This window comes from Bombina bombina, chromosome 5 (genome assembly GCF_027579735.1).
Source record: "Bombina bombina isolate aBomBom1 chromosome 5, aBomBom1.pri, whole genome shotgun sequence".
NCBI classification, from domain to species: Eukaryota; Metazoa; Chordata; class Amphibia; order Anura; family Bombinatoridae; genus Bombina; species Bombina bombina.
In genome coordinates this window covers 995,291,035-995,305,368 of record NC_069503.1, presented here as the reverse complement: position 1 = coordinate 995,305,368, position 14,334 = coordinate 995,291,035, and the positions used below count along the sequence as shown (strand labels likewise).

Genomic DNA, 14,334 nt, shown 5'->3' with positions numbered 1-14,334 from the left:
CGATGTCTTGGGGTCACACTTGACTCAGATCTTTCTTTCACTCCTCACATTCAGGCCTTTGCTAAATCCTGCCGCTTCCACGTTAAAAACATCTCTAGAATTATATATCTCCTTACACAAGACACAACTAAGATCTTAATCCACTCTCTCATCCTTTCACGTCTTGACTACTGCAACTCCGTCCTCTCTGGTCTCTAGCTGCCGTCTAGCTCTTTTACAGTCCATAATAATTGCCTCTGCCAGGCTCATCTTCCTTGCACGTCGCTCTTCATCTGCTGCACCTCTCTTCCAATCACTGGCTTCCTCTTGCCTCCAGGATTAAACACACAATTCTGACTCCGACATGCAAAGCACTCAACTGCACTGCTCCCCCCTATATCTCAGACCTTGTCTCCAGATACTCTCCCTCCCGTCCCCTTCGCTATGCTCACGACCTCCACCTCTCCTCCTCTCTTGTTACCTCCTCACATTCCCGTTTACAGGACTTCTCCAGACTGGCTTCCATCTTGTGGAGCTCTGCCTCGCTCCACAAGACCCTCCTCTAGTTTTGAAAGCTTCAAGCACTCCCTAAAGACTTTTATGTTCAGGGATGCATTCAACCTACAATAACCTTTTTTTATACCAGTTCCTCTCCTCTATTGCTATCGGCCATGAACCCTCTTAGAATTTAAAGGGACACTAAACCCAATTTTTTTTTTCGTGATTCAGATATAGCATGCAACTTTCTAATTTACTCCTATTATAAATGTTTATTTGTTCTCTTGCTATCTTTATTTGAAAAAGAAAGTCCAGAACCTTGGACAGCATTTGTTTATTGATGGATGAATGTATCCACCAATCAGAAAGAACAACCCAGGTTGTTCACCAAAATGGGCTGGCATTTAAATTTACATTCTTGCTTTTTCAAATAAAGATACCAAGAGAATGAAGAACATTTGCTAACAGGAGTAAATTAGAAAGTTGCTTAAAATTGCATGCTCTATCTGAATCACAAAAGAAAACATTTGGGTTCTGTGTCCCTTTAAGCCTCAGAGCCCAACTGCTTGCAGATCACCTTCATAAGAGCTGACTGCAACAGTGCGACTCTGGCTGTTCTGTGTATTGTGTTTGATATTTATATGTGATTTTTCATTTTGGGCTTGTTTGGGGTTAACTTTCTGAGTCACTGGATGCAAACCCACCTGTCTGTATGAGGCTGGTGAGTGCCCAGTGTTATGAGTTTTGCCAGTGGCATGTGATGTGTTACCACTGTGGTTTGTCAGTGCAGTGTACCTCTGTGTTTATCTATCTATCTATCTATCTATCTGATATTTTAAATATGTGAAAAAGAAGTTATGATTCTGCATATGTCTCATGATCAGCTGCATGTATATATTAATGCATATGTGGTGCACATACTAGTATTTGCTGACGGTATTCCTCATTTCATGATTGTTTATTTGAAGAGACATTGAACACTCTAAGAGTGTAATATACAATGTTTTCAATATGGATACGAAAAATCCCATTACATTATACATGATTTATTTTATTAGCTCTGAAAATAGTGTACTTTTCTAGTTCCTGCAATAACTGGAAGAGCAGACTCCAGAATTTACAAGCCTAACGCTGCTGTGTTCTATCCATCCATTGTTTGCTCACTATTGTAACTCATTTTAACCTGTCCCTAATTGGCCTTATAGACCTCAGCAGATGGAATAAAATAATATATATTATTATATATTTATATTATTATATATATTTTTTTTAAAGCAAGCCAAGGTTACAACATGGTAGCGTCTATTATTAACACATTAATTACGCTTAGAGCAGAACATACCATGAGAAAAATGTTTATTTGATAATTGAAATACTTTAAAAATTCTCTTCAAATGACTTGCTGTATCTAAACCATAAGCTTAATTTTGATTTTCCATGGCCCTTTAATGCTTTTGCAAGTCTGTATTTGTAAGTAATGGCATTTGATATACTTTTATTTGTAGACTGGCGGTGATTTTGAAGATGGCTCTTGCAGTGTGTCGAATCAGTAGGAGATGTCGGCATTTAAAAGTTTGCAACTATACAAGTTTATCAAATACACTGAAAGGTTCAACAGCACAGATTGAGATATTGTTAAATGAAAATGGATCTGCTTCCATACAACAATTTCTTAGACATTTACACATCAATAAGAGGCCTGTGTTTCCATCTCTTTCAATGTCTGGAATACATTATAGACTGTATAATACTGAGGATGCTACAAAGGTTATACATCCAGAAAATAATCAGCGGTCCGTCAGCCTAAATCAACAGGACATTACAATTCCTTGTACAGAAATTTACCTAGAAGGTAAGAAAAAATGCTTTAGTATTTATTTAATGACTATAATACTGGAAATTATTTATTGCTGATGCTACAAGGGACCAGTATTTTAAATGGACTAATCAACACCATACAATATTTTTTTTTTTTTTTTACAAACAGTACATTGTCATCAAAAAATAGGAAATGATAACACTGTGAGATTTGTAAGTATGAAGTATTTTTGTGCAAAGAGACCTACAAGCCCCTATGACAAATATCATTAAATGAACAGAGGATATTAAAACAAATATTTTGGGTACCTACATGATAAAGAAAATTGCCATTTTAAATGGCATTATAGTGCAAAACAATTAACATTTTATTTTTCGACAAATTGATTTTACTCACTCTAGATTTGACGTTTTTGCAAAATTGCACCCTTGCCATACTCCATTGCTGCCAAATATGTGGATACCACAGCTGATTTTCTCCAAAATAACTTTTGCGAGCCGGGTGCCACTATGAAGTAGCCTGGGGCAGTGAAATATTTAATAATATTATATAATGTTCTGCTATCCAAAGTACAAATTAATAGCATAATTTAACATAAAGGTATATAATGATAATTTGTGCAATAAAAATTGAACCTTTTTAACATTAGCTAATGTTAGCTTATTATTGGCTAAAATTTTAGCCAGGTAGTCAGTAAAATCAGCTGGTGGTGCACCCCCTAAAAAGGTCCTGGGGAGAATATATGCTCACTGACTGTATCCCCCTCTGGTGTAGAATGAGATAACTTTTATTTATTTGCTAAATGACTGTCTATGTCTTTCTCAAATAAAGGCCTTTATTCAGTGGTTGTAAGGGCTGCATATGGTGCTATAAATTCAAATCAATAATGTAGCACCCCAAAGCCTCAAAAGTTCACCTGATTTTGCCAGTTAGTGCCTATTTTACTTGTCCAGTGCTCTATACAGAGCAAGGCTGGAGGTAAAGGAGTGTAATATAGTTACAGAATGAAGATAAGTGGCGCGATCACATATACGGCGCAGGTTTCGGCGCAAGCGTGGGAACCCGCACCGCCCGTAATTTCACCTCGCACATCGGGGTATTACATATACTGCGCCGTTAGATGCTAAACTGGCGTAAGTAGGACAAACTGGCGATCTTCTGAAATGTGCGCAAATACACATTTTAGTCGTCGCAAGTAACTTACGCCAGTATTTTGTCCACGGAAAGTGTCAATAAAGAGTAGTTTTATGCAAATTAGGCTAACACTCGTAAAAATGAGCCGCAATTTCAAATATAAATGCGACACGTAATTACGCTATTCAAAATTCATATATATACCCATGCGCAGCCGCCATTTTCTTCAGTGTGTTTGGATTGTTCTTTGAGCTACAGCACACTACACTGAGGTGGAGGATTAGTCAGAGTAGATGAGGTGCAAACAGAGGAGTTAGTTAGGTCGCATTGTTGTTTGATTAAGCTTGTACACTTACACATATTTTTACATATTGCACACATTTTGCATACATACATATACAAATACACCACACTTTTTTTTCACACTTTTTTTTCTAACACCTCACACATTTTATTTGAATTTCACAGTGTGATAGGCTGAGTGTTTGGTTGTGATTGAACTGGGAGTGAGTGTGAGTGTGTGTAGTGTGATTTAGTGTGAGGATGGTAAGGAGGAGGGGAGAGGAGTGGCAGGGAGAGGAGTATTGGAGAGGACAGGAGGAGTAGTGGGGTCCCCGTTAGGGAGTAAGTGGAGTGGGGAGAGGGAGAGCTAGAAGGGATGATGGGAGGGGAGATGCCCCAGAGCCCCAAAGAGCAGGCACATCTAGGGACAGAGGGTGCACATGTGGAGAGAAGGGGGGGGAGGGAGAGGATAGGGTGGAACCCACACCAGGGACATCACAGGGAGGAAGCCATGTGTCCATGGAGGATGAGAGGCTGAGATGTCCCAACTTCTCATTTGAGGAAAATGTTGCCCTAGTCCAGGCCATCATGGACAATTACAGTGCCCTCTTCGGGCAGGAGAAGGGCAAAGGCATTGCCAAAAGGAGAAAAACGGCATGGTTGGCGGTAGAGGATGCCGTCAACAGTGTGGCCCCGCAGAGGAGGACTGTTGAGGGCCTGAAAAAGCGGTGGAATGACTGCAAGAGGCAGGTCAAAGAAAAGATGGGGCAGGAAGCTATGCACCAGAGGGGAACAGGCGGTGGTCCATCCCTGGATATTGAGTATAACACCTGACAGGAGATGATACACAGGTCCCTGAGTATCACAGCAGTCTGTGGACTTCCAGGGGCTCGTGACTCAGGGGCTGCAACCACAGCACATCATGCTGGTGAGTAACATCCCACACACCAGTATTATATGTATTTGAGATGTAACATCCTTTAATATCACACATTCATGTACACAATGAGGAGCAATTCATGATATGAGGTGTATTAGTGCAATACTAACATGTCTCAGATTAACACAGGACACATGTTATAGAGTTTGACATGAGAATCAGTATAAGCCCTAGCATGTATCAATGTATATTGTATGCCCACGTGGACATATATCTGACTTTACTAATCCATCTCATCCTTTGACTCCTTCACAGAACCTCCTGTCAAAAGGATACAAACATCCATGGCACCACCACCACCACCCTTCAGGCAACCGCAAGAACAGTATGCTCCCAGTCATGAGCATGGTTGGATGGCTTCAGTTGAGGACCCGGGAGTGTCCATGTATTTACCCCCCCCCCCCCCACAACACAATCTCATGGCAGTCAGGGATTTTACCCACAGACAATGTCACAGGAAGTTCCAATTGGACAGGCTGAGTGGTCACACACTCGTCATCAGTGGGACTATCAGCCAAGCATACGAGCTCCACCATCCTCAGGAATAGGACGAGCTCCACCATCCTCAGCAATTGGACGAGCTCCACCATTGGCAGATGGAAATAAAGCAGATTCTACAGCTGCACCTCAATAACCATCAGATGCAGGTGACCCTGCTCCACATGAACCATCAGTTGAAGCTGGCCCTGCCCCACATGAACCATCAGTTAAAGCTGGCCCTGCCCCACATGAACCAGCAGTTGAAGCTGGCCCTGCACCTCAAGCAACAGCAGATGCAGGTGACCCTGCCCCACAAGCACCTAGAAGCCCTGCTGCTCAAGAGCCTGTGGACGCATTGTATTCACCCCTGGGTGAGGAATACATTGCACTCCAGAGGAGGCTCATAACAAGCACTGAGAACATACAAAGAGGCCAAGAGAGGTTGTTCAGGAACCATGAAAGGTTCATCAGGAGCCAAGAGAGGAGACAACAACGTAGCATAGAGCTACAGAGGGACATGGCAGCATCGTTAAGTGCAAGTGTTCATAACCAATCACAGATTATGCAAATTCTGTCTGATATGCAGATGCAAATGGACACTAGATGGAGAGAACAAAATCGACTCTTGGGTGTGTTGGTTGAGCACTTTACACACCAGCAGGACACTGCCTCCAGCCTATCATCTGTGGCCAGCACACCAGCAGAATCTTCTCAAACCAGGAGAACAAGGAAATCCACTACAGACACCTCAGCTCCCTCATCCAAGAAGCCAAAAAAGAAATAAATATTCTTATAGTTCACCATAAATCTTGTTCTGTTATTTACCATATAATTGTCATCCACATCCATGTGAGGTGTATTTTAGTACACTAATATTGTTAAAACATATAATAAGACCTGTGTGGAAATGGCAAAAAAAAGGTAATATTATAATGTTTATGACATATTCTTGTACATAACTCACATCCACAATAGTTGTTTATGAAGGGTACATATAGTAATATTCACTTCTAAGATGTAAATCATTGTATCTCACATCCAATATAAATAGATACATTGGTATATATAGTAGTGATGTTACTGATAGGGTGGGCGTTATCAGGTGTTTTAAGTCTGCAGGTGAGAGGTTGTGTTGTCTGTGATTGGTTTGACACAATTGCAAAGAGGCAGCCTTCAAGAAGGTCTTAGAAATTATCATATGAGCCATCCTAGGTTTTGCTTTAAACTAAGAATACCAAGAGAACAAAGCAAGTGTTAGAATTAAATCTGAAAGTAGTTTGAAATAACATGCCCTATTTAAAAGAAGAAGGTTTTCTTTGGACTTGACTGTCCCTTTATATATTTTGGCATCAATGCCAAGCTGTGTTAGCATTAGAATAAATTACACTCCAGTGGGTTCTAAAGAGATGAAGATAATACAATTATGATTTCCCATTGTTCTCTCCTCCAAGTATTGTTGATTGTTTTGAGAAGAAATTTAAAGTAAATAAGCAAGTATATGTCCACAATGTGATAAAGTGATGAGATCTGATTCTACCTACAAGCTCAACCCATTTGATTATGTTGTGGCTTCAAACTATTTCAAATACACAAATAAACCTTAAAAAAACAATATCATAGTATACTGTCCCTTTAACCTTGAGATGCTGCTTAAATGTATGTGTTTGTTAAGGCTTCCAGGGATTTACGTTGCTTTTTTAGTCAGTGCAAGGGTTGCTGTGCCTGCAATATGTGGCGAGATGAGAATGGAGTAGATTTTCTGAATTCTGCGCGCGTAAGTCCTTACGCTGCATATTGGATACCAAATTGCGCGGCTGTTCTATGTTAGTCTATGGGTAAAAAAAAATACGTCGTATATGTTATACCAAAATTGCGTAAAATCTGGCGGCGGAGGATTTTGTGGGCGACGCTGCATATGTAATGCAGGCCAAGATTCCCCAGCAGTACCCCTTTACTCTTGATATTTATGGTCTGATGATCAAAGATTTGTAGTAATTTGAATTGTAGTGCAGACTTGACAGGGACTGAACTCACTGAATGATCAAAGAAAAAGGGCGGAGCTCTCCAGCACTGCAAGATCTCTCTCATTTCTGTATGTGAAGTAGAGACAAACTGAGTGCAATATAGCACTGCATGCTATGAGAGTTGTGTTACACTTAAACTTTGTGCTTTGTATTTTATATATTACTCTACACTTCAGATTGGGTCCTTTCAATATTATTACATTCAAGCTTCGCACTTTCTATTTTCTATTTTAATACATTACAATTTAGATCCAGCAGTGATTTTACAAATTCTAAATTATGTTTTGAAAGTTTCTGTTTTACTTTAACAAATTGGGATCATACTATGTATATTTCTGTGTATCTTTTACAGCTTACATTGAACTTGGTATTTTCTCTATTGTAAAATAAAACACAGCTTCAGAAAGTGGGAGGGACAGGAGAGCTCCCTGGGCTGAACACGGGAATTTTCAAATATAAGAGTACAAAAATGAGGGGAACACTACAAAAAAGCAGCTATATAAGAGATCAAATATAATATTACATATAGCCACCGGTGGTATAAAATGTATTAAAAAATGTATGGCCTCTAAAAAATATATTCCTTAAAGGGACAGTCAACACCAGAATTTTTGTTGTTTAAAAATATAAATAATCCCTTTATTACCCATTCCCCAGCTTTGCATAACCAGCAACATTATATAAATACACTTTTTTTGCTTTTGCATTCTTTTTTTTTTTTTTTTTTTTTTATTATACTTTTATTGAGGAGAAAAGAAAAACAGTTTACAGGCACAGAATCGGATTACATTATGTGCGATAACATATTTCACAGTAAGAACATAAAAACCTGAATAGGACATGCAAATCATAATGTGGTACAGCAAGTCAACTCAATGCACAAATACTGCCTGTTTTGTGAAATAGAAAGTAATAAAATAAAATCTCCAGTTTTCTGCCTCCATACCATAACTGAGGCCAAATGGGCCTCCAACATATAGATTATGAAGAGTAACAGGAGGATAGCTTTAATATCAAGCCACTCTTGGATCTTTAGTGTGCTAATGACATCAGACATATGAGTACTGCTTCCATAACACCAATGAGGCCTCTCTCGGACCCCCAACATATGTAGTAGAAGAATTAATAGGAAGGTTACATTAGTAGAAGGCTGCTTTTGGACCTTTAATATGTTAGTGAAAAACATCAGTTATGGGACTAGCATATACTTCTAGCATATATGGTATATATAAAATGGGCAAACTTTTACTTATATGATACATTTTGTGACTACTAGCATCAGGCAGTTATACTTGGGTAAAGCTTGGCCCTAGTTGCGATCTCCAAACCAGAGCCAGCAAGATGAGGGTTAAATTCAGTCTTTTGTGAGGAATATCCTCTTCAGTAGATGCAGGGTGAAGAAAAGGAAAGCATTGTGGTCAAATGTCCAAGGATCTATCCACATATTATTATCCTAGAATTACCCCACTCCAGTTCTATCCGTCAGGAATCTGTATCTAGCACTAGTGAGAGAGAACCGGTCGGTAAACCGGAGGAGGCATGTAAAAAATGGAGCAACATAGAAGCTGTCCCCCACACCGGCATATAAAGTCCCCGGGGTGTTATAGGTCTGCGCTTGTAACAGTAGGGACTCCGACTTGATGTTCACTGCAGGGGTTGGGTTGAAAAATCTTCCTGACGCTGATCGCACAGCTCCCTCTAGGTACAATCGCTGCAGCCCTTCTAAGCTCCGTAGGACCCGGGTTCCGATAGACTGTAGCCTTGTCCGCGATGGGGTATTACCCCTCCGCTGATCCAATGCAATTAGGGTTTCATGTATTTCTCTGGCAGGTCTCCCTGCCATATCGGGGCTTAACTCCACAGACCCCTTCCCCGTAGGCAGATTAGCTCCGCTGGCGTCTCTCAGCTCCGGCTCCTCACCCACATCGCAAATCAGGCAGCTTGTGTCTGCGGTGCTGTCCACACACTGGGAAGGAGATGGCCGACGCCAGGGTCCCAAATCACCGCCAACCTCATATCTATTAGCCGCACATGCAAACTCTTCAACTAGCGGCTCAGGGCAAAAGGCTGCGTGTATGGCTTCAGTGAATGCCTTTTCCCAAGTGTCAAGCTTGTCGCCGATCTTTTGCAAAAGCAGCTCTGTCATCCTCTCAATGTAGTTGTCTCTCAGAGTGCTCCAAGATTGTTGAACTGTCTCCAGCACAAATGGCTGGCTATACTGACTAATCAGAATAAATGGGGGGGTAGAGAAAGGTCCAGGCCGTAGCTAGGCCTCTGCTGCGCACTTCCTCTAATAAGGTCTGCCTGTGTACGTTGGCACATTAAGTCTCATGCATCTGTTTCACGAGTGTTTCTTTTCATATATCCCTTAAGTAGAAATAAGATTTGCTGAGCTAAGGAGGGATAAACAGCAGATTTATCAGCTCCAATTTCCCACCGTATCTAAAAGGCTGCCATCATGGTCGCTGGTCGGACACGCCCCCCCATAAATACACTTTTTACCTCTGTAATTACTTTGTATTTAAGCCTCTGCAGACTGCCCCCTTATTTCAGTTCTTTTGACAGACTTGCATTTTAGCCAATCGGTGCTCACTCCTAGGTCATTTTACGTGCATGAGCTCAATGTTATCTATATGAAACACATGAACTAATGCCCTCTAGTGGTCAAAATGCATTCAGATTAGAGGTTGTCTTTAAGGTCTAAGAAATTAGCATATGAACCTCCGAGGTTTAGCTTTCAACTAAGAATACCAAGAGAACAAAGCAAAATTGGTGATAAAAGTAAATTGGGAAGTTGTTTAAAATGACATGCCCTATTTAAATCATGAAAGTTTTTTTTGGACTTGACTGTCCCTTTAAAAGTCTATCAAAAAAGACGTAGGCTTTCCGATTGTTAGACACTCAATGTCCAAACGTGTTCTAAAACAATTTCATGAATCACTGTAAGCATGTGATCTGTGATGGTATTCCCATATAAGTAGCATGTAAGAGGGGATATGGGTAAAAGTTCTTTATGTTAATAAATGCAATTAAGTGTGATACACTTCGCTTCAATACTTAACGTTCCTGATGTCTGCTGAGTCCGTGACTCTCACTTTCTCCGGAAACCGAAATCCCTATCAATTTCTCCGTTCTTCATGTTACATTACTTGGCTGCCCTTAGGTCTGGCGTCTGGTGTACCACCTTTCAAGACACTGCCGTTCTCTATTGTGGGTTACTTGTTCCAGATCCTAGTTCCGGGTTACGTGTTCAAGTCACAAGTTGTGAATGAACAAATGGAAGGAGCGGATTACCGGGTTGATGAGAGATGATCCTTAAGTAAAGTATACAAAATGTCCAACGTGAATGTATCAAACACTTATTGCATTGAACTCATCAGAGAGGTCTGATCCTGGAGTTAGAAACAGCTAATCATCTACGCGTTTCAGCTTTAAAGCCTTTTCAAGGTGGAACTTTTATTACCCATACTTCCCTATTTATCTGTCAATTTCTCAATTGATGTTCTTCCTTTCATTCTTTCTTAAAGGTGTAGTCATTTGTTATAGCCATACTCTGAAAGTTTTTCCTAGGGCCATATGAACTTATACCATTCAGTCCTTTTGCATATTTAAAACAACTCTATCAAAGACGACTCTTACAGAACAAATCTATTCATAAGAGGTAGAAGGGGTTTAAAACAATTAGATATATTCAAATGTTAATACAATAAAAAAGATGACAGTGGGCTAAATATTCACAATAAAAAAAATCTTAATTTTTATTTTTAATTTTTTTTTTCTAGAAAAAAAATAATGAATGAAAATAAATTCTTGTCTTTATAAAAGTGAAAATCAGTGGTTTGTGAATATATTAACAATACTAATGATAATATATTGATCTTATAAAATTATACTTGTATATAAAATATATATATATATATATATATATTTGTATACATAAATATTTGTACTAAAGTTTTATTTTATTTCCTCAATAGTGTGATAAAAAGTGCAAGTGCTCAAAATGTGACATTCCCTCTATTTGTATTGATTATTCCATAATGGAATTCAAATCCAGTTCTACATTAATTCCCTGTGGTTCTAAAGTTTTAAATAAGAAAATTAGTTCCGCTTCTGCCCTTAACAATTTTTTTTTTATATATATCTCCCCCCCCCCCCCCCTTGGGATCGTTATTTTAAATTCAGTAGATTACTTTAAAGAGTCTGAGAGATTATTGAATGACGAAAGTACATATAAAAAGATTTAAAAAAAAATCCATTGAGTAAGCAAAATAACAGAATTGGAAGTATTATTAAAACTAGCATACAAGAAATGATGGGAAAGAAATGGAATGCCTTATTGAGAAACACCCAAGAACCCCTAAGTTTTACTACTTACCCAAAATACATAAGAGTCTCACCAATCCACCGGGGAGACCCATTATCTCGGGAATCCAATCTCTAACTTCAAATATGTCACAGTATATCGATCACTTTTTACAGAATTATGTAGTGAAGCTTGATGCCCATCTCAAAGACTCAACTGATCTCCTTAATCTATTATCAAATATTGAATGGATTATCAAATATTGAATGGAACAATGAATATTTCCTTATAACTTGTGATGTATGTTCCCTGTATACAAGTATTAAACATGAAATAGGAGTTGAAGCTATAGACTATTTTTTAAATAAAGAGGGAGACATGCGTCTAGAACAAACAGATTTTATTAAACAGTGTATCGAGTTCATTTTAAAAAATAATAATTTTAATGATTAATTTTACCTCCAAGTTCAGGGTACCGCGTAGGGCACCAAGTTTGCCCCAAGCTGCGCAAACCTATTTATGGGTTATCTAGAAGATAAGGTCGTGTTTAGCGAAGCTTGGGTGACAAAGTTTGGTGCTCTATCGCAGATTCATTGATGACATTTTTATTATTTGCAGGGGTGATATAGAATTATTCAAGTTTTTTTTGGATGATCTTAAAGATAAATATTTTGGTCTAGATTTTACCTATGAAATCAGTAAAACCCATATAAATTACTTAGATTTAGATATAGATATCATAGATGGCAGTTTATGCACTAAAACTCATTTTAAAGCAGTTGATTCTAATAATTATGTACATAATGACAGTTGTCATTTTAAAAGATGGGTCGAAAATATACCTAAGAATCAGTTCACAAGAGTAAGAAAAACTGCTTTAGACTCATCGACTTTGAGGCACAAGCTGATCAACTAGAAATTAAGTTTGAACAGAGGGGATATGATAGGAAATTGATAAAGGAAGCTAGGGAACTAGCAAGAGGAAGGGAAAGAACTGAATTACTTAAAAGGAAACCCAAAACAGATAAAATTAAGGATACATTATGGATACCCTTAATTACTGATTATAACATAAACCACAAAGAACTAAGAAATATTTTCAATAAACATTGGTACATACTCCAAAGGGACCCTATTATGGGTGAACTCCTTGCAGATAGACCAGAGAGTTTTTAAAAAGGCCAAGAATCTAAAATCTATATTAGCACCGAGTGTTCAGAGGAAGCCAAGCAATACATATATAGAGGTTGATATGTACAATAAAAAACTGATGTTTTTTCCCATGCATAGGATGTAAAGTGTGTAGTTTTAGTAATAAAACTAAACAGGTAACATCAAGCACAACAAACAAAGAGTATGAGATAAGATATTGCATCAGGTGCAAATATAGGAATGTGGTGTACTTAGCACAATGCTCATGTAAAAAACAATATTTAGGGGAGACATCCCGCCCCCTAAAATATAGAATAAGGGAGCATCTCCTCAATATAGAGCATGGGTTTGAGGGTCATTTGCTATCTCAACATTTTAAAGAGTGTCACAACCAGAGTACTAGGGGTTTTAAATACTGGGGTATAAGAAAAATTAAAAGGGACCCAAGGGGGGGAGATATAAATAACAAATTGTTAAGGACAGAAGCAGAACTAATTTTCTTATTTAAAATTTTAGAACCACGGGGACTTAATGTAGAACTGGATTTGAATTTCATTATGGAATGATCAATATAAATAGAGGGAATATCACATTTTGAGCACTTGCACTTTTTATCACACTATTGAGGAAATAAAATAAAACTTTAGTACAAATATTTATGTACACAAATATATATACAAGTATAATTTTATAAGATCAATATATTATCATTAGTATTGTTAATATATTCACAAACCACTGTTTTTCACTTTTATAAAGACATGAATTTATTTTCATTAATTATTTTTTATAGAAAAAAAAATTTAAAATATAAATTAAGATTTTTTATTGTGAATATTTAGCCCACTGTCATCTTTTTTTGAAAGAGTTGTTTTTAACATGCAAAAGGTATAAGTTCATTGGCCCTAGAAAAAACTATAACAAATGACTAAACCTTTAAGAAAGAATGAAAGGAAGAACATCAATTAAGAAATTAACAGATAAGTAGGGGAGTATGGGTAAGAAAAGTTCCATCTTGAAAAAGGCTGTAAAACTGAACCGCGTAGATGATGATTAGCCGTTTCAAACTCCAGGATCAGAGCGCTCTGATGAGTTCAATGCAATAAGTGTTTGATACATTCACATTGGACACTTTGTATACTTTACTTAAGGATCATCTTTCATCAACCCGGTAATCCGCTCAGGGTCAGCTCCAGAACGAATGAAATGGGGGGGCATTTTTTTTTCATGAGGGGGCACGCATTTAAAAAGAATGTATGAGAGTCAAAATAAGAGCAGACCTACTGTGGCAGTCCAGGGGTTACATTTATCAGATCTCTGGCTGTGCAGGAGTTAGATTTGTTTATATTTCTGGAAGTGCAGCGGTTACATGTGTCATATCTCAAGGAGTATAGGGGTTACATTTATAAGATGTCTGGCAATGCCGCAGCAGTTACATTTACCAGATTTATGGCAGTGCAGGGGTTACATTTGTCATATCTCAGGAATGTCTCCCACATATGACACAGCCAGTGGACACTGTTTGCATGTGTAGCTCTACCAATGACCCTACTAATGATCAAATAAGCTTTTACGTGACAATAAGTTTGAGTGCCAAGCAGTACATTACTTGTACAGATATTATTAATGATATTTACTAGCACACACACAGTATAAACAGTATGTATATACACACACACACATACACACACATATATATATATGTATATATATATATATA

At 38.2% G+C, this 14,334-nt stretch overlaps 1 protein-coding gene across 1 annotated transcript in view; it reads left to right on the top strand.

Moving 5' to 3' along the window:
- The window catches only part of MTERF3 (mitochondrial transcription termination factor 3), a 141,442-nt gene that overhangs the window by 8,370 nt on the left and 118,738 nt on the right, over positions 1-14,334 (top strand). Inside the window, exon 2 of the mRNA XM_053715227.1 lies at positions 1,983-2,329. Coding sequence (XP_053571202.1) covers positions 2,002-2,329 — 328 coding nt within the window. The 5' untranslated portion in view covers positions 1,983-2,001. The remainder of the gene's footprint in view (positions 1-1,982; positions 2,330-14,334) is intronic.